At 43.9% G+C, this 21,187-nt stretch overlaps 2 protein-coding genes and 1 long non-coding RNA gene across 6 annotated transcripts in view; 1 reads left to right on the forward strand and 2 right to left on the reverse strand.

Moving 5' to 3' along the window:
* LOC113827253 (uncharacterized) overlaps positions 1-4,892 on the reverse strand; it is a 5,296-nt gene extending 404 nt beyond the window's left edge. Inside the window, exons 1-7 of one of the 2 annotated variants that reach the window (XM_027380148.2) lie at positions 4,433-4,892; positions 4,006-4,122; positions 3,400-3,495; positions 2,673-2,803; positions 2,327-2,470; positions 1,995-2,091; positions 1-1,739 (exon numbers count right to left, since the gene is read on the reverse strand). The exon at positions 1-1,739 is cut by the window's left edge and continues 404 nt beyond it. In XM_027380148.2, the coding sequence (XP_027235949.2) occupies positions 1,507-1,739; positions 1,995-2,091; positions 2,327-2,470; positions 2,673-2,803; positions 3,400-3,495; positions 4,006-4,122; positions 4,433-4,490 (876 nt within the window). In that variant the 5' untranslated portion in view covers positions 4,491-4,892 and the 3' untranslated portion in view covers positions 1-1,506. The remainder of the gene's footprint in view (positions 1,740-1,994; positions 2,092-2,326; positions 2,471-2,672; positions 2,804-3,399; positions 3,496-4,005; positions 4,123-4,432) is intronic. The other variant, XM_070143498.1, reaches the window with a different exon arrangement.
* A 129-nt stretch (positions 4,893-5,021) lies between these two features.
* On the forward strand, positions 5,022-7,015 carry LOC138867551 (uncharacterized). Its single transcript, XR_011399820.1, has 2 exons — positions 5,022-5,252; positions 6,663-7,015. It is a non-coding gene; the product is annotated as an uncharacterized lncRNA (long non-coding RNA).
* The window catches only part of LOC113827254 (microtubule-associated protein futsch), a 284,334-nt gene continuing 269,827 nt past the window's right edge, over positions 6,681-21,187 (reverse strand). For all 3 annotated transcript variants that reach the window (XM_070143497.1, XM_070143495.1, XM_070143496.1), the window contains 6 exons: positions 11,526-11,820; positions 10,304-10,672; positions 9,775-9,947; positions 9,247-9,424; positions 7,871-7,964; positions 6,681-7,527 (listed from right to left, as the gene is read on the reverse strand). In XM_070143497.1, coding sequence (XP_069999598.1) covers positions 7,884-7,964; positions 9,247-9,424; positions 9,775-9,947; positions 10,304-10,672; positions 11,526-11,820 — 1,096 coding nt within the window. In that variant the 3' untranslated portion in view covers positions 6,681-7,527; positions 7,871-7,883. The remainder of the gene's footprint in view (positions 7,528-7,870; positions 7,965-9,246; positions 9,425-9,774; positions 9,948-10,303; positions 10,673-11,525; positions 11,821-21,187) is intronic.

The following is a 21,187-nucleotide window of genomic DNA, read 5'->3' on the forward strand; positions in this document are numbered from 1 at the left end:
TCATGGCCCTAGTGTCGTATAACTAGCATTTGCGGTAATTATGACTTGTAATACCAAGATAAAGGTGCTGTCACATTAGCACTTTTTCCGTCAATTTTTGACAATTTTCTGAAATTTTGTCAATTTTTGAGTGAATTGTCGATTCAGACGATAATGATCGTTTCCGTCTGAAAAGCTTTCCGTCAACTTTCTCAGCCAAGCATAGTCAAACCAAGAGCTATATTCGAGAATATTTGTATTTATGTTAAACAAAATTGTAAAAAAATTGACGGAAAAAGTGCTAGTGTGACACGGCCTTTACTGGTACAGCATGTTCCTTGTTATATCAGTTACAGCTTGTATTGTTACATGCTATTATAATCAATATATGTATACAGTTACATGCATTTGTAATAAATATATGAAAGTAAAGGTGTGGTAATATGTAGTAATTTTTAATTATATTCTTACCATACGGTATTTACCCGAGTACAGGGTTTGTACACTCTTTGGTATCAAAATTCCATGACTCCAGTGAGATTTTGGCATTTTTCCATGACACCACAATTTTCCTAGAACATCTGAGGCATACAGTGACTGTCATTGAAAATTGCTGTTGTCCAAAATAAAAAAATTAAGTAATGATCTGAGAAAGTGTTTTATTGACACTTCAGTGATTAGTCATTTATAGTGGATCAGCATGTATCAATGTAGGCTATGAAATTTTTCAATTTTTAATTCAGTTACCTCAATCTTCCGTGTGTTATGATTTCTTTATGAAGACTTTTTCTGAATATAAATTGAAAAAAATAATGACACTTAAGTGAGACTTATTTTTTATGAGAAACAAGAAACTTAATTCCCCTGATTTTCTTGACTTGAAAACAAAATTCCATCATACTCCGTCTGGAAATTTCAATTTCCATTATTTTCTGATTATTCAGGAACCGTACAAACCCTGCAAGTAAACCAACGTTTTACTTTACTATTCCAAAATATGTACAGTATCTAAACAATATACTTTCCTGCACAGTACCATCTTTCAAAAAATACACTTTTATCATACCTTACAGTACAGAATACGTAAATTTTACATACATCTTACATTCATTACATTTTCCCACTGATCGAAATAGCAATGATTCTACACGCGCATACCAGTCAACCATAAAATCCATAATATAAGCCCTGTACGCAAAACAAGTGCCATCTTTTCGGAGGGGAGATACTTGTTAAGCTCCGCCCATTTCTTGTTTTACTGTTATTTTTTCAACTGGTACTGAGTAATTTGGAATATATCTTTGATGGCTTTATATCTATCTATCTTATGGTGGGTTGTGCTGTTTTATAGATATCTATTATAAATACAAACATGCATGAATTATCCAAAGGAATGCATCTGGCAACTAGAAATGTTAACCATCTGCTCGATTCGTGCCGCGCGCGAGGTGTCGCGTTTGCCATAATCGTTGGAAAAGACGGCACGAATGTCTCAACCTTCAACTCCTTAATCAACTTCTACACGACCTAAGTATCTAAGAGATGTTCGGTGGATGCACAGGCCGTGTTAACAGCGGCGACATCCGTAGTGCTCAGTAAGATATGTCCCGTTGAAGTGTACGTCGCCATGGCACCGTACTCGTGTAGTTCGAGGGAAAGAGGGTTCTGCTGCAGGTGGCGTCCGGGAACACTGCGCAGGTCGCCGGCTTCGTTCGCGGTGCCCAACTGACGCGTTCGGAAGGCTCGGACCATCAGAACGGCTGTGGAAATGGGGTTACAAGCTTAGTGGGTGTCTTGGTTTATTTTTGATTTTGTGTATGTAATGATTTATTCCTTCATTATTAGTTTTGGAGGGTAGAAGTACGCGTATGTTAAGATAATAGAGGTACATGAATATGATGATGGAACGCACTTTGGAACGTATATATGTATAAATATGATATATACACCATCCACGTATACGGCGGTTGTTTCCTGTAAGCTTTTTCATTAATATAACCAATACTTCAACTTACTCAGAGTGATTACAATGATGATGTAGAATGCAACAAAGGCGATCAATAAAACATCTGTGGCTCCCCAATTTCTGGTTTTCTCATCATCCTTGAGACTCTGCAGAAGAACGGGGAACAAATAGTAGACGTGTATTGGTGTTTTCAGTAATATATACTGCAACGTCTCTCTCTCTCTCTCTCTCTCTCTCTCTCTCTCTCTCTCTCTCTCTCTCTCTCTCTCTCTCTCTCTCTCTCTCTCTCTCTCTCTCTCTCTCTCTCACACACACACGCACAAATAAAAAATGGAACAAAGTCAACGAAAATTCAGACGAAATAAACATTTTCTTACTAACCTTACACAGCTCCACGACAAACACATTAACTGCAGAAGGGAAGTTCTTATAACTTGCATATGATTGTGTCGCATTTATCTTTGCATTTTCCAGTGTTGCTTCGGGCATCTTGGCAAGTAGGGTTTCACTTCTCCATATCTTCACCTACAACAACAACAACAACAACAAAAAAAATATATATAGGCCGTTGTTTTACATAGCTGATTAATAACCTTAATACGTGGAACCTAATCTACACGCAGGCTATTATTTTACATATACGTTTGAATAATCTTTTGATACACAAAGCCCGATATCTAAAGTGATTACGTAGTGTTAAAAGACATCTAAAAGATTGGATATTCACCTGCAATGGATTCTGGACAGCTAGCATAAGGACAGCAGACTCCTGTGTTGTTAAGTTGTAGAACCTGGCGGCTTTCTTCATCAAACGGTCGACTGGGTCCGTTGCTCCTTGGTTTTCGTTGGGCTGTGTATCTGGATAAGAAATGGAGAGAATGTAGAGAGAGCGAAAGAGAGAGCGAGAGCGAGAGCGAGAGCGAGAGCGAGAGCGAGAGCGAGAGCGAGAGCGAGAGCGAGAGCGAGAGCGAGAGAGCTGTCTCGTCAGCATAGAAGGGAGCATATAGAGATAGAGAAGGGGACTAAGAGAGAGGCTATATATGAAATTTATCTCGGTAAGTCAGTAGCCGAGGTGGGGACAAATAATATACTCGTCACTGCATTATTCAGAGACTCTACGGGGCAAAGAAATGAGATCCAGTTGTATAAACACATATACTTACCCACACATTAAAATAATGAGTAGGAGAGTATATTGTATCGCAAAATGAGATACAATAGGTGATCAGTATTTCTCGGTGTGTAAAAATCTACTCTATAAGTGAAGTGTAATTTTACAAACTAAGAGTACCTTATATGCTTACACACACGCACACACATATCCACACACATATTGCATCTATATATACACACAACATAAGATTATACATAAAGACACACATACGCATATCTATCATAATGTATTAATGTATTCAATAAATTCTGGCAGCTACAGTATTTACAAGCAACCATACCACGAGAAGGAAGTGTATCAATCAGCAATAAAAATACTGCTACTCCTTCAGGTCCGTCTTCTTCACACATCGTCAAGAGTTCAGCTGTCATGACTTCTGAAAGATGTCATCAAATGTATTACTACTTCAAATGCCCTTGTTGCAACGATGGCTATGATATATTCGGATGTAAATGAATAAACAGGTACTAGAGATCTGGAAAATCCCGTGCAGATATTGTAGAGGTTTTTGTTTATTCCATTTTTGGTTTTAAAACTCACTTTCAGGTTTCTTTCGTTACAATACGATATGGTATTGTGTGAATAATACGTTGATAACACATGAATAAAACCAAAACAATAAAGAGGGACGTGACGATTGATTGTTACAGAGAAAAGTATCTAATTTGTGGACAAAGTGGGCAGTTTTCTTTAATTGCCGAACAAGGGTGGGCATTCACCGGCAGTGAGTGAGGAGTACAAGCCTATATTGTTTATTTACATATATTTTTAGGAGATCTTGACCTCTAATTCATCAACAAAGTGCTCAGATTCCACCTCTTACTTCTTCATGTCCCTGGAAACAACTCAAATACACGACATACACAAAACACAATGAAATACGAACTATGAGGGTAGGGCAGAGTGTTGTCGGGGTCGCATAACCTTACATCCTCAATTTCGTTCAGTTCGTGGGCCAAGCATGCGCTGGACTGTGGTTCCGGAAGACTTTTCAAGTTCCATGCTAGGATAAAGGTGAGATAAGTCGATAGAATTAGGTATTTGTTGCACGCCAATGTCTGCATAAGGGTTATAGTTATACGCTAGATCACTATGTGAGATATAACTTAGGTCTATCTGTGTTTTCACGATGGGGATCTGTGAATTAAGATAATTTCAAAATATATTCAAATGCCTTTTTATGTGGTTGTGTGTATCTTCTAGCTCTCAGATACTGGGAGATAACTTGTACGATTTAAGCTGAATTTTATTATGCAATTGTGATTCGTAAATTATCTTTAAATAATGTGTTATCAAAACCACCAAAATCTTACCTGTCGCCGTGGTCACGATAAGTAATAAAGACGATACCCAAAGCCTCTCCAATGCCATTTCCGTTGCGTATTTCCCCCCAAGAAATCTTTAAACTTCTCATTGAATTCGGTCACATTTATCCCATCACTATTTTCTGCGATCGAAATGCAGAGCCTTAACATCTGGCCTCGCACAGACAAAGCCTTCACGCGTACTAAACACTCTCAGACAAACTACCTTGACAGCGGCATCTGTACAGGACACACATCCGGGCATCAATAGTACGTCTCCCAGTACCTCATTCTATCTGCTTTTCCCAGTCCACGGATGCACTTTACTTATATTCCATTATCGTATTTACTCTATTCTAAATTTCATCAATCTTGCTGTTGTTTTATCGGTTGTAATTATAGATTGTATTGTGTTTTTTTCACCAATAGACAAACAGGATGTGGACTACGGGAAACACCAGTGATATCAGAGACAAAGAAGCGTGTTCCATTTTTGAGGCGACATCTTACATACGGTCTGTTGTTATTACGTAAATAATATAAAGTCAAAACGTGAATCAATAATATATATTTTTTACCATACACCATTTTTCATCATCTTTTCTGTTTATTCTCTGATAAAATCTCATAAAAAGAAGAAAAAAGTGGAAGGTGTTTATTACAGCAGCGGATGTCACTCCCGCACGCACTCGCTGTCTAAACCCAGGAAATCCTATCAGCAAAACCTTTAGCGAAAACTTGACTAAGTGTCACCGAAGCCAAAAAAGATTGCAGCGCAGAACAGTAGATTTCATATTTTTTTCACTCTGTCTCTTAAAGTGAAATCCAGGTGAATTTCGAAACTGTTTTGCTTATTGCTTATTGCAAGTTATTGCTTGGTTATCATGGTACAGTCGTCATTAATTTACGTTATTGTTAAATCTCATTGCTTGGGCAGTTCAATAATCCCTTATCATAAGTAGATCTAGACGATCTTAATAGATTATTTGAAAATCGTTTCGGCTTGTATGTGATTCTCCTTGGAAAGATTAGTAATTTACCTGTGTAGAATCTAGATATTTTCACCACATTAAAGTAATTTCTGCATCGTCGTTTCTCAGTCAAAATGAAAAAAAGCTGTTTCTTCCTTTTCTATACAAATCTCCTTTACGGTATAATGTAATTTCATAATATTCTCTTTCACGAATCACAAAAAGGTGCTTCAATTTGAAACAAGTCACGTGACAGTCCAGATAAGCTTCAGTGTGTGTAAATTTTGCATATCATATGATGATGATAATTTTGTGTTTATCATTCCTTCATTGCCCACATTTTATAGTTGATATAATTAGAAAGATCATATTGCATGATTAATGTAATTTGCAATAATGTAGTAATACTGTAAGGCATCATATATTTGTTGTAAGACATAGGGTCGGATTCAGAAAGAGGGGGCATGGGTATGTGAAAGCCACCACCATGCAGGGGAATATGTTAACATATTTCTCGTCCATACTTTTGTCGAGTGCTCAGGTATTCATAGACCTATTCCTAGTGTGCATACAGGGAAAATAGGCAAGAACAAAAATAGTGTGTGCGCACACGCACGCACGCACGCACACCCACACACATGCACACACGCACATGCACACACACACATGCACACACACATGCACACACACACACACGCACACATGCACACACACATGCACACACACAGACACACACAGGCACACAGACACACACAGACACACAGGCACACACACACACACAGGCACACACATACACACACACACACACACACAAATAAATAAATGAAAAAAATAAGTAGGGGGGCCATACGCTCCCCCTGGATCCGACGCTGAGATAGCCCACTATGTATGCATGAGATTGTGCGTGGGTGTGTGGCTAATTCCATATTCTACATGGTATTGCATTTTAGCATAATCATTTTCTATTGACTTCCATAGAGCATGTTACACGTTCCATACAGCTTGCTACACAAGAAATGTACTTATGATACTTTATAAACCTTGTATTCTCATATCAATTCATGCATCGTAATTCTTAACTCGGTGAAGTACTCACCTTGTATTCTCGTATCAATTCATACATCGTAATTCTTAAGTCGGTGAAGTACTCTTGTTGATAAAATATGATTTTTGACCGAAAACGATAACATACGTTTTCTTTTCTTTTCACAGGAATCAACACAGAACGCTTTTAGGTATAACCTGTTTTCTTTTCTTTTCTTTCACAGGAATCAACAAACTACGTCTTTAGTTATAAGCTTTTATTTGTGCAAAGAGATACAGCTAGGCTTAAGGCAGCCACGTGATCATCCTGCCTGCAGACTTGCCATAAGGTAATATGTCCACCTTAATCTACGTTATTCCTAAAATAACATACAAAGGGTTATTATTCAACAATTAAATTATGCAGCTCATTCAGCATAAAGTATATGCTTCTATAGGATTAAGTACTAAATATAACATATTGCATATTCTACATATGTACAAAAAACACTAGAAAGGCTCCCTAGTCCTGTCACATAAATTATTATTCTACCTGTGGCTCGTGTCCACAACTAGAAAGCACACTTATGCCATGTACGGTAAATAATTACAGTTTTATTTAATAGGAAGCACTGTAATCTGGGATGTATATATCCTTCACAGAAGCCAAGAAATTACAGTGGGTGGCACTCGCTCCTGTACCATGACTGGGTCTTGATACCTATCTAATTAATCACCCTTTCCCACCCCCCCTGCTAGCTGAGGTTATCATAGTAGAAAGCAGTTTACTTATACATTAAAGAATACTATATCACACTATAATCACAAGAATGGCCACAGCAGCCGAGCAACATGCTTAACAGTCTGTATGTACTATATAACAATTTACTACCCTGGCAGCAATTAAATAAAAATATATATATATGTATATATATCGAGGCCTAAATATCTTAGGAATTCAACAGCAAGGTAAGGCCTTTCTGACAAATGTACGATAAGGAGTCAAATAAGCTGTGTAGTGCTGAATTGGCTGCTCTTATGGCTGCCAAGGACAAGCTGGCCGGCTGTCTGCATATGGCTTAACTTGCTGAGACAAGCACCAAATGCTTTCTGCAAAGAGAGAGAGAGAGGAAATTACTCATCAATATTTTGTTTGACGATTCTGCACGTAATAAATACTAGGTAATAAACAAATAGAATTTATATCAATTATATCACCAAACGCACGGACAGAAACACAGGTAGGCTGATATATATACAGCAGACATATATAGACATTCAGAGAGACGGACAGGCAGACACACGAAAACACCCACACGCACGCACACCCACACGCACGCACACCCACACCCACGCACACCCACACCCACCCACACCCACACACACCCTACCCACACCCCTTCCTACCTATCACCCTAACAAACTTTCCCCTCCTTCCGAACAGCACACGCACCTGGGAGGTGGGCTCAGGTATCACTGGTCTGCTGGATTCGGTTCTCCCACTGGGCAATCAGGGCGCTGCGCCTCCTCACCATCTTGTCCGAGGCCTGTGGGAAAAAAAACAATATTCGTAAGTAAACAAGAAAGTGTTATGTCCGAGGCTTGTGAGGGGGAAAAAGTTTATTCGTAAGTAAAGAAAAAGTGTAATTTCCCCCCTAAATTCGTGACTCTACATGAACAACCTGGCTGCCATCATGAAGGTAAGAAAACAGATGTGAAATTTAAAGAGGGAAAGAAAAACAAAACGTGAATCTCTTCTAGTGTGTTTGTTATCCCGTGATTGTGTTTTAAATAACGCAGCATCTAGATGACTGGTATGCATATATCTTGTTCCGTAAACGATATTCCAATGCAATTTATCTAATCATTACTTTACTTATCAACGACACTTTAGGTGAACTTGAAGTAAAGTACTGTCAAAGATAACGATAAATAGTAGCCAGTCATTTAACCATCTTTATGGATAAATTCAAACAATTCATTACGTTTACAGTTTCTACAAAATACGTTTGAACAAAATATTGAGCCCTCACAACTATTAAATACATTTCTATATTACCAAAGCATACACCTAAAATGAATATAACATTACCGAATAATACATTTTAAAAAGGCATTTTGAATATTACTACAGTTCTACATCACCAAAATATACGAGAAAATGAATACAACATTAATGCCATTCAGTTCAACCCTTCTACATATCAAATACGCCATTCTATAGCATCAGCATCAACAGTACAATCACTGCAACATAAATTTCTTCCCAAACTAATGCTGTGTGACCCTCACCTTTTACACCCAAATAATTCGGTCTCCAGCCACATCCACAAACTGTTTGGTACCACGAGTGCGATAGATTTGCATTAATTATTCTCAAATGTGCTAAATTCAAACAAGAAATACTACAAATTATCGAAGACAAACTAAGAGAGAATTTTTGGTAAAATAATATGAAAAGATCTACTGGCATTTCCCGAACCTAATTAGTTCATGCAAGTTATTTCGTACATAAATTGTTTCGTTTATATTTCAAATAATCTACAATTGTTTTTATTTTCCTTTCTCTTATCTGTGTTATTTTTGCACTGCTCCTTTTATTGTTTTCAACTTAAACCTCGCGTATTTTTTATCCCGTATGTTATACATGAACTCGCATACGTTCCCTATTTTTTCAACTCATACCCTACACATCCACATTAATATCATTTGATCCTATACCTTATATATCCCTTCGCTTTTACACTTCATTTCTTACCCACTAATACCTCCCCACCCACCCACCCACCTAATCTCTTCCCAATCTTCCCACCCCCTCCCAATACCAACCTGTGTCTGCTCTGGCTCGTCCTCTAGAAGATTAGGATTGGAAAGGACCGAACGAAGACCATTGACCTCGTGCGTGTACATGTGGGCGTGGTCCTGGGGGTCGGTGTCCTCGAGGTCGTCAGCTCCGAGACCCGCGAGGTTGGGCTGGGACTGCGCGAGCTGGCGGGCCCTCAGACGCCTGAAGATAAGGGGTTTGTTTGAGTTTTAGGGATTGTGAAGAGTGAAAAAAATGCGAGAATAAGAATGGGAGGTGACGAAGAAGGAATATGAAAAAGGCGAGGAAGAATGGATATCGGAAATAATGCAAAATATTTCGGACCATATACTGTCCGTCAACTGTTTTCTATCACACATTTAATTCTATATGAAAAAAAATCCTTAAAACACACAATTAGTCATAGAAATACGCAAGAAATACTCGGGTTATCTAATGTAACCACAGTTTATAGACGTACTCAAAATAATACTCCGTTATCTAATGCAACCATAGTGTCCTGTACTCCTTATGGCTTACGAATGAGCACTCACCTCAACTCCTCCTCTCTCATCTGCATCTCCTTCAGCTCAGACTGGATCTTCTCCTCCGCCGTGCAGTGGGTCCGGCGGTAAACCTGGTTGTTCTGCTGTCTGAGTGGCTCATCCACGACGGCTGCTGGCTCTGTCCTCATCCTCGCGAGCGTCTCCCGCTGTACAACTGCAGTCTGGAAGCGGACGGGAAGAGGTTAAGGCCGTGTTCGTAAATAGGTTGGTGTTTTATAGCATGTCGAAGTGGATCTGTATTGACGATTTGGTTCTTTATGAAGTGATGTGAGAGTGGATCTTTATTCATTCTTAGCTTCTGAATTCGTTAAAGTGCATTGTTATATAAAGAATCAAAGTCTTAGTAGTAATTAGATGGTGTAAGATCTAGTTAAAAAACATAGGTCAGAGGTGGCGTTCAAGCACCTAGCGTCTACTGGGCATCACAACCGCCGCGGGGGAGGAGCATGCCGTTGGACGCAGGGCACCGTCGGCCACGCCTTCTGCCAACAAAACGAGCGCCGAGCGGAGACTGTACCTTTGGTTCCACTCTCATGGGTCTGGTGGGGACGCCCCGGGATGTGGATGCCACGTGGGTGAGGGCGGGGGGAGGGGAGGAGAAGGCCGAGGCGGTCATCTTGCCGCGGGAGGCGATGAACTTCTGCATGAGGCCCTTCGGCGCCCGCATGGTGGCGGCGGCGGTGGGGCTGGCCAGGTTGGTGGTGGAGAGGCTCTTGGTCAGGCCCCTGGCGGGGGAGGGGGTGAAGTTGGGCACGGGGGAGGAGGGGCTGCGGGGGGAGGGGCTGCGCTTCGTCACGGGCGTGCTGAAGCCTGCGGGTCTGCTGGAGGAGGAGGGGCGGAGGCGGGGGCTCTCGCTCGCCTCCGTGAAGTCTGACATACGGGTCACCTGGCAGGAGGAACGGGAGGCTTAGCTGCGAGCTCCTTACGGGCGGGAAAGGAGGAGAAGGAAGGCCCTCTGCGCACTACAACATATCACTTTACATCACGCTTAGGGCGCTGCTCAAAGTACGAGGCTATACAAGCTATTTGGTTCCTTAGTGTAAGTTCAAGCAAGAGCTCTATTAGCGGCTCATGCTAGGGCCATCTGGGGGACCACCCGATCCCAGGACGAAAACAATATATACCGAAATAACGTAACATATTAGCGCAAAACTCAAAACAAGAAATACATCACAATAAAAAAAATACAACCTACATATCTTTGATCGCAATCAAATAATTTACGTTGCCATAAAAAAACAAACTCTGGAAATAAATGACGACTCTTTCAACAGGAAAGGCCAAGCATACAAACAAGCATCAATAAAGGTAATATTAATTATTTCTGCTCCACTAAACTACTCTGACTGTTCCTTACCGTGACGTCAACTTTTGGAATCACCTGTTCCTTCTTTGCAAACTTTTTCCTTCTAGCTTTGACTGGCCTTTCGAATAAAATGTATTTCTCACCAAATCCGCGTGTTAGCTTTTTGAAACCAAAATGAAATCACGTCAAATTCTCGTACTCGAAGGGAAAAAGAACTACACCCTAACACGAAAAAAAACATCCTAAAACATTTTTTAAAATCAAAAAGTCATATGGAAGTGCAATTTCTCTTTATACCTAAACCATAAATGCACTATGAAGGCCACATGAATTACGAAAATACACGAAAATGCACAACACAAATATAACCACACAAGACCCTATATTTCGAAGACCACCCGCCCACCCAAAGACCCTAGACCACGCCCCTCACCTTGGCATCGACGGTCTCCTCAGACATGGTCAGGATCTTGCCAGCATCCCTGAGCTCCTTCTCCTTCTGGCTCGTCTCCTGGATCTCCTGCTGGATCCTGTTGGTGGCGATGCGCTGGACGCCCCTGCGAGGATCCGTCACCACCGGGGATGGGCGGGCGACGGCGGGCTGTGCGGCGGGGCGGCTGGGGGCGGCGCTGACGGGGGCGTTGGCGAGGCCCTTCTCCCTGCGGTACGCCTCCTCCCGCTCCCTGGCCAGGCGGATCTCCCTCTCGATCACAGACTCCTTCTGCATCCTGCGGGGGAAGAGGATGCGATTAGGACTTTCTCAAAGCCGAAATACCTAACGTCAGTAAATAAATAAACATGTAACTTAAAAGAGAGTGAGAGAGATTAAAGATAGATAGATAAAACGAGAGATAGATAAAAGATAGATAAAGAAAAAGAGAGAATTAATTATGATCATGACCACGACTATTCCCGCGCATGACAATAATCCCACCCCATAAAAACGAATCAGTAAACAACAAACCAACCTCTCGCCCTCCCCCCCACTCCCCCCCATTCCGAAACCTCCCGCCCCAAACCCTTCGCTCAGAGACCCTTTCCTGCACGCCGAGTCCCCTGTCGTCACCGCACCCGAACCGACGCCGTATTCACGCTCGTCCCGACACAGCGAGGCCACGGCGGTCGGGATTCAAGGATAATGAGCGCGTTCGCAAGTTCCTTGTATATTTATTTTAATTGCTTTGTGGATATCTAAGATGCACGTGTTCAGTGAAACGAATACACACACGCACATGCCTGTACATGCGCGCTCACGCACATATACGCGCGCGACACACATACAAACATACACAGACACAGACAGACACACACACACACGCGCGCGCACATACCTACACATGCACGCTCACACACACACACACACACACACACACACACACACACACACACACACACACACACACACACACACACTCCCCCCCTCCCCCCCCACTGTACTTCCCGCATGTCTTGAGTGCAATCTCACTCAACACATTTTTTTTTGCAACCACTCTAATTATCAACGAGAGCTAAACACAGCGGCAGTGGTCACCCCTTCTGCTACAACGAGCACTTCCTGTTCCAACCACGACCTTCGGGCACAGTACAAAAAGAGTGTGTACGTGTAATACCTCCGTCGTACTCTATACCAATGTACAGAGATCACGAGCATTGCAACTGTCAATATAAATTTTCCCAGAAGATCTATAAGAATTACAGTATATATATATCGATGTCTTTTCACATAACGTCTATGAGAATTATACTATAAATATCAATATTCTTATCACATAGGCCTATCTACAGAATGTCTCGACGAGTGAAAGAGCTTGTTTGTCTTACTTAACTATCCACTCAAATGCACCCAACCACATCTATCCATCATCCTACCTACATATCTATCTATCCACCCATCCACTCATCTATCCATCATCCTACATACATATCTATCTATCCACCCATCTATCCATCATCCTACCTACATATCTAACTATCCATCCAATTACCCACCCGTCCATCTATCCATCATCCTACCTACATATCTATCTATCCACCCACTCACCCACCCATCTATCTATCCATCAACCTACTTGCAGATCTATCCATCTATCCACCTATTCACCTATTTATCAACCTACCTACATATCCATCCATCCACCCATCTATCTATCTACCGACATACCTATCACACCCATCCGCACTTTCTATCTGCATGACCGTCATGCGATTCTCCTCCCAGCCACAAAGCACAAAAAAAAACGGGCTTTCATCTCCGCAGAAGATCGGGAAAATCCATACCTCGACACGTACACGTACACGTACACGTACACACACACACACACATGCACACGCACACACACAAAACCAATACCTCGACACACACACAGACACACACACACACGCACGCACACGAACACAAAGATGAACTCTCACTCTCTCTCTCACACACACACTCACTCTTTCTCTCTCTTACACACACTCACAAACACACAGCCCCCTCCCCCCACAAACACACACACACACACACACTCTTTCTCTCAATATCTTACACACACACACACAGACACACAACCCCCTTCCCCCACAAACACACACACACACACACACTCTTTCCCTCTCTCTCTTACACACACACAAACACACAACCCCCCCCCCCACACACACAACAACCCACACCCACACACACTCCTTCTCTCTCCCTCTTATACACACACAAAACACAACTCCCTCCCCCCCACAAACAAACACACACAAGGCCAGCGTTACCTCATGCTCCACGCTTAACAACAACAACAGCAGGAACACAGCGTAAACAACAAGCATTATCGTCGGTTCGAAAATACTACCAACGCATCGTACACAAAAGAATGCCATTACTTAGACGAACCGTTCTGAAGGTGATAAAACATCGTGTAACTGAACGTAACTGTGCGCTTGGTGACTGGAGGAGAGAAAATGACGCATTATTCATCGTTCATTTATTGTTATTGTCTTGTGTTCATTATCGCCAATGGTCGAATAATAACTATACATCGAAATACAATAACAGTAAAAAATACAATAACAGCAAAAGTAATAAGTGAGATTATCAGCAACAGTTAAATGACTAGTACGTCGAGATATAACATCAGTACATTAACAGCAAAAGTAATTACTGGACCATCATTAGCAACATTCTATAACAACAATAACGGCAAGTTCAATTACCACACGTCTATAAAAAGCGAAACCAATCTATCTCGTAAACATAATAAAAAAAAATATCACAACTACAAAAATCGAATGAATTTCCACAACCCAGAAAAAATCTAATACTTTCTCACAACCCACCCACCATTCACACAGTTTCTTTATCCATCTTAACCTTTCAAGATCACTCTAGATGGCTGACGCATAGCAACTATCACCCTTCATCCCTCCTTTAATATACTTTCCTATAGTGCTATATAGACCTTAGACGTCTAGCACACTTATTTTTGCCTTTAACCACTAACCATCTCCACAACCCCAGAAAAAATCGAATACACTTCCCCCCAAAAAACAATCTACTGACCAATATACAACAGCCCCCTGCCTCCTCCTTTACCCCCACCACCACCACCCCCTCCTTCCCTCCCACCAAAACCCAACAACCCCCCCCCCCCTTCACCACCCAGCACCCCCTCCCTCCTTCCCCTCCCACCAAAACCCCAACAAACACCCCTTCCCCTTCCCCTCCCCCCCCAACCCAAAACTACTCGGCACACGCACAAACAACCACTTCCGGCTAACTGTCCGCTGCTGCCGTTCGCGCACATTCCGAGGGAGAACGTGTAAGAAAACCCCAGCATCAATCTCGGAGAAAGTAAGTCAATTGCTTTCCTCGCAATGGCGTGAGTCTGGAGAACGCGTTGGGAAGGGGGGAGGGGGGAGGAAGGGGTGGGGGGGAGGGGGTGGGAGGAAGAGGGAGGGAGGGGAGGGGAGGGCCGGCGAGACCTAGTTGGGAGATTGTGGTGGTGGAGGAGGAGATGGAGGAAGAGGATGAGATGGAAGAAGAGAAGAAAAAAAAAAAGGGGGAAAAGAAGGAGAAGAAAGCCACTAAAGGAAGAGAAGAAAAACGGACCCCAAACACCGGGGTCCATTCCTTACGCGTTCCTCCCTCTCTCCCTCTCTCTTTCTCTCTCGGCACCCAAGGAACGCGACCGTGGCACTCGACGACGTGGCACCCGACGCCCTGATTCCCGCCGCGTCACTCTCACCACCTGACCGATCACTAATAACCACGGTGGGCGGCGAACGAGCCTCTCAACGGCGGTGGGCGGGCGGGCGATCTCTCACGGGCGGGCAACATCACGAGCTGCTGGCGACCGACTGGACTGCCGGTGATGGAACGAGGGGAGAGGGGGGAGGGGGGAGACAGAGGGAGAGGGGAGAGGGAGAGGGAAGAGGCAGAGGGAGAGGGGAGAGGCAGAGGGAGAGGGAGAGGGGAGAGGCAGAGGGAGAGGGGAGAGGCAGAGGGAGAGGGGAGAGGCAGAGGGAGAGGGGAGACACAGGGAGGGGAGAGGGGAGATAGGAGGTAGAAGAGGGGAGAGACAGAGGGAGAGGGGAGATAAGGGGTAGAAGAGGTGAGAGAGAGAGGGGGAGGAGAGACAGAGTGTGAAAGAGGGAGGGGGAGAGGAGAGGGGGAGTGATAGGATGAGGTGAGAAGGGGAGGAGAGGGGGCACTGAGGGAAGGGGGAGGAGAGGGGGACATGGAAGGGGGGAAGAAAGAGTCAGAGGGAAGGGAGGGGATAGGGAGAAGAGAGGAAAGAGGGGGGAGGGGAGAGGAAGAGGGGAGGGGGGGATCTCGAAAATATGGCTTCAGCGACCTATTTTTAGCAACCGCAGACTTGTAAAGAAGTGAAATAGGATTATCCCAAAAGTCACAGCTGCAAGTACGTCGGCTGCATGTCTGAGTCATGTTTACACTTCAAGCAATATGTGTTTTCCTGTTATTAAGTTCATAAAATAAAATGCGGGGATTAACTGTACAAAATATGTGGGCTTTATGAGAATATGTAAGTGTATCATATACCTGTAAGTGTGTGTGTATTAGCATGCGTGTATTAGTATGTGTTTTAGTGTGTGTGTGTGTGTTGCTATGTGTATGTGTGTTAGGACGTGTATGTGTGTGTATGCATGTATGTGTATGCATGTATGTGTATGCATATATGTGTGTATGCATGTATGTGTGTATACATGTATGTGTATGCATATATGTGTGTATACATGTATGTACGTATTACGTGTATGTACGCACACACACGTACATATATATATATACACCCGTATCTACACCTCCATATAAAAGCCTGCGTGCGTGCGTACACAGGCCACGTGCAGCTCCTCCGCGCCATCCCCGCAGACCGAGAAACGAGAGCGAAGGAGAAAGTGTGAAACAAAAAGCCACACTTCGTTACGACCGATTATGCACATTTCTACGCCTGCAGCCAGCCAGCGTCGCTCCCAGACAATGCCAACGTGGGAAGAACGTAGAAAACATGCATTTAAAAAAAAATAGATAAAGATGAGAAATATATGAAGAGACGAAAAAAGTTGTGGAATGAAAAAGGAAAACACGAGAAAAAAAAATATATTATATATATATATTATATATACATATATATATTATATATATATTATATATATATATATTATGTATATATATATTATATATATATGAAAAGAAAAACAAGAATAAAAAAGGAAAAAAACCTACTTAATCACCAAAATACAAACACACAAAAATAAACAGAAACAGACACGAGATAAAAAACAAAAACAAAAAACTATTCAACTCGAAATCAGAGAAGTTTGACTCCTGACACAGAGGGCGTGGCAGTCGACGCCATTTTCACTGCTAACATGATTGCGGTTAACACTCTCCCGTCGAACAGCTGATCGGCGTCGACCAGTGTGCACTTCACTTCACTTTCGGGAATCGGGTGAAACGGGGAGATGAGAGACAGGTGGGAACAGGTGATTGGAGGATGATGTAAGAGAGGGAGAGGTGGGGGTGGGTGGGAGGGAGGGAGAAGATGGAGGGAGGGAGGGAGAAGATGAAGGAAGGGAGGGAGAAGATGAAGGAAGGGAGGGAAGGACTTGGTAGAGGGAATGAGGGAGGGATGGAAGGAGAGGGAGAGGGAGGGAGGAGATGGAGGAGGAGGGGGAGAGGGAGGGAGGGAGGGAGGGAGGGAGAGGGAGAGGCAGAGGGAGAGGGAGAGGGAGAGGGAGAGGGAGAGGGAGAGGGAGAGGGAGAGAGAGAGCGAGAGAGAGAGAGCGAGAGAGAGAGAGAGAGAAAGAGAAAGAGAAAGAGAGAGAGAGAGAGAGGAGAGAGAGAGAGAGAGAGAGAGAGAGAGAGTCTTAATTGACGGCGAAGCGCGACCATAGCCAGGTGGACTCGGCCAAGTGGCGGGAGTGTCCCCTCGCGAGGCTGGAGTTCTCGACCCTCGGGAAAGTTCCAGAAGGAGGAGGAGGAGGAAGAAGGAAGAGGAGGAGGAGGAGGAGGAGAAGGAGGAAGAGGGGGAGGAAGAGGGGGGAGAGGGGAAGGAGGAGGGGGGAGGAGGGAGGAGGAGGAGGAGGAGGAGGAGGAGGGAGGAGGGAGGGAGGAGGAGGAGGGGGGAGGAGGGAGGAGGAGGAGGAGGAGGGGGGGAGGAGAAGAAGAAAAGAAGAAAATAAGTAGTAGAAGAAAAAAAGAAAAAAGAAAAAAAATCTAAAAAAAAAAGAAGAAAAAGAATTAAAAGAAAAAAGAAGAAGGGAAGGGGGAGAAGAGACTGAGGAGGAGGAGGAGGAGGAGGAGAAAACTAAGAAGAAATGATGGGAGAGAGGAGAAGGAGAAGGAGAAGAAGAAGAAGAAGAAGAGGGTGAAGAGGAAGGAGGAGGAAAAATAATGAATGTATTCAATGCTAAAGAAAAAGAAAAGTAAAATGGAGGAAGTGCAATAAGGAAGAAGAAAAAATAATGAATGTATTCAATGATAAAGAAAAAGAAAAGTAAAGAGGAAGAGTGAGGGAGAAGATGGAAAGAAATGGAAGAACTATGAGAAAGAGAAGGAAAGGAAATCAAGGGAAGAATGGAGTGAAGGATGATGATGGAAAGGACGACGAAGAAGAGTGAAGGAGGGTGAGGAAGCAGAAAAGTGAAGAGAAAGAAAAATAAAAATAAAAAAAGATGAAAAAAAGAAAGAAAGAAAAATCAGCGAAAAACAAAAACAAAATGAAAAACAGAATAAAAAAGAATATTCAAATAAAACGAAAAGGAGGAATAGGAAGGGAAGGAGGAGGAGGAGGAGGAGGAGGAGGAGGAGGAGAAGGAGAAGAAGGAGAAGGAAGAGAGGAGAAGGAGAAGGAAGAAAGAAGAAGAAGAAGGAGAAGGAGAAGGAGAAGGAGAAGGAGAAGGAAGAAGGAGAAGGAGAAGGAAAGAAGAAGAAGGATAGAAGAAGAGAAGGAAAGAAAGAAGAAAGGAGAAGGAGAAGGAGAAGGAGAAGGAGAAGGAGAAGGAGAAAGGAGAAGGAGAAGGAGAAGGAGAAGGAAGGAGAAGGAGAAGGAGAAGGAGAAGGAGAAGGAGAAGAAGATGGAGAAGGAGAAGAAGAAGAAGAAGAAGAAGGGAAGAAGATGAAGAAGAAGAAGAAGAAGAAGGAGAAGGAGAAGGAAGAAGCAGAAGGAAGAAGTAGAAGAAGAAAGCAGAAGAAGAAAGAGAAGAAGAAGAAGAAGAAGAAGAAGAAGCAGAAGAAGAAGAAGCAGAAGAAGAAGAAGAAGAAGAAGAAGAAGAAGAAGGAGAAGAAGAAGAAGAAGAAGAAGAAGAAGGAGGAGGAGGAGGAGGAGGCCAAGGGGGCGGCGTGCGGTACGGTAAATGCGAAGGAACATCTGTCGTGCGCCGCTCCGCTCTTCGTGACCGCACCACCTTCGCCCCCCCTCCTCCTCCTCCTCCTCCTCTTCCTTCTTCTTCTCCTCCTCCTCCTCTTCCTTCTTCTTCTCCTCCTCTTCCTTCTTCTTCTCCTCCTCTTCCTTCTGCTTCTTCTTCTTCTCCTCTTCATTCTGCTTCTTCTCCTCCTCCTCCTCTTCATTCTGTTTCTTCTTCTCCTCATGTTCCTTCTGCTTCTTCTTCTTCTCCTCCTCTTCCTTCTTCTTCTCCCCCTCCCCCTTCTTCATTTGCTTCTTCTTCTTCTTCTACTTATCCTCTTCTTGATTCATCGCTGTTTATAGGAATGATTTCGTGTCAAATTTTTCCTCTTTCTTAATCTTGGATGGATTTCTTTCTTTTCCTTTTGTTTTCTTTTTTTATTTTATTGTTTTTTCTTTCCTGGTTGTAAAGTTTTCCTTGTTTATTACATTTTCGATTATTCCTATTGTCTCTATTCTCTTAATTCTCTCTCTCTCCTCCCACCCTTCTCTCTCCCACTCCCCCTTTCTCTCTCTTTCATCCCTCCCTCTCCCCTTTCACTCTCTCTCCTCCCCTTCTCTCTCCACCCCTCCCTCTCCCCCTCCTCTTTCTCATTCCCCGCCCTCCCTCCTCTAGTCTACCGCTCAACCCTCTCTCTCTCAACCCCCTTCCACCCCTTCACAGCTCTTCCCACGCCACGGAAACCGTTCCTTGATGAAGCGAGGGGGAGTTGCAATGACTTAGTTATGTTGCTTGCTCCCTTCCGACCCCTCTCCCTTTCCCCCCCTCCCTTCCGACCCCTCTCCCTCCCCCTACCCTTCCCTCCACCCTGATTCACTCACGCCGCTCACCACAACTTCCTCGCTTATTCCGCACATTCGTCGTGCACTCACAACACCACGCTTCTCTATCTTTGTCTGTCTGTTTTTTCTCTGTCTCTGTGTGTCTGTCTTTCTGTTTCTGTCTGTCCGTTTTTCTCTGTCTGTTTCTGTCTACCTGCCTTTCTCTGTCTGTTTTTGTCTGTCCGTTTTTCTCTGTCTCTGTTCCTGTCTGCGTGTCTTTCTCTGAATCTGTCTGTCTGTCTCTGTCTGACTGTGTCTTTCTCTGTCACTTCAACCTCTACCCTCTCTCTCTGTGTCTCTTGAACCTCTACCCTCTCTCTCTGTGTCTCTTGAACCTCTACCCTCTCTCTCTCCGTCTCTTCTACCTCTACCTTCTCTCTCTCTGTCTTTCTCTGCCTGCCTCTCTCTCTCCCTCTCTCTCTCTTTCTCAAACCATCCAGCCTGCCTTGCGGTTTTACTCCAGCACGTAACTCGTTTCTCCGGCAGTGACACAAGGACACATAACAGCTTTTACAAGTGCTTGAACCGGAGCACAGCCAAGCACCTCGCAAGCGCAGACAATACTTACGGTTCGATGATGAATGCTACCGACAGCATGGTGGCGACGGCAGAAGTATACTTATGTTCCTGAATTATGATATTTTCCTCTATATTTCCTTCTCTTCTTTCTCAGTGTTCAGTGTCTCTCCTGTTCGCACAATGCCACTATCCCATCACTCGTGTCTTGCCATCTTCGCACTACGAATCGACACAACCATCACAGAGGTAAACAAACCACCTCCACACACGACACTATATCCACTACATCCACGAACGACAGTAAACGAAACACCCCCAAACGCAAAAGTTCCTGAATCGCGGCCTCGAAAAAACACGAGCTCGCAGAGTCGACGTCCATTCACAACGAGAGCTCGGGTGGGTCTCGGACCACGCGTTCGAACCAGCTGGGTGCCCGCGGTCGACCACGATCCCTTAGCATTTCGCAAACTGGTCCTGCATCCCGGGCGCGTCGCGTGTCGTGGCGTCGGGAGCAGCCCGCCAAGGTCCTCGTGGGTGTGGGGTAATTCCTATGCCCTCACGTGGGTAGGAAGGGGAGTCCCAAAGGTAGAGGGGTGGAGGGGTGGAGGGGGGAGGAAGGGGAGGCACTTGAGGATAGGAGAGGGGGAGGGGATGTGGGGGGAATCACTCAGAAATGGGGAGGGAGTGGGTAGTTCCCCTGGAGGACGGTGGAATGAGTGGGGGGAAATCCCTCAAGGTGGAGGGAGGAGGGGATAGGGAATCCCTTAGGAGTACTCGGGGACGAGGAAGCAGTAGGTAGTCCTACAGCAGGCGGAAGGAGTAGGGGGAGGGAAGGGGAGAGGACAAAATCACCCAA

This window comes from Penaeus vannamei, chromosome 30, assembly GCF_042767895.1.
Source record: "Penaeus vannamei isolate JL-2024 chromosome 30, ASM4276789v1, whole genome shotgun sequence".
Classification (NCBI taxonomy): Eukaryota; Metazoa; Arthropoda; class Malacostraca; order Decapoda; family Penaeidae; genus Penaeus; species Penaeus vannamei.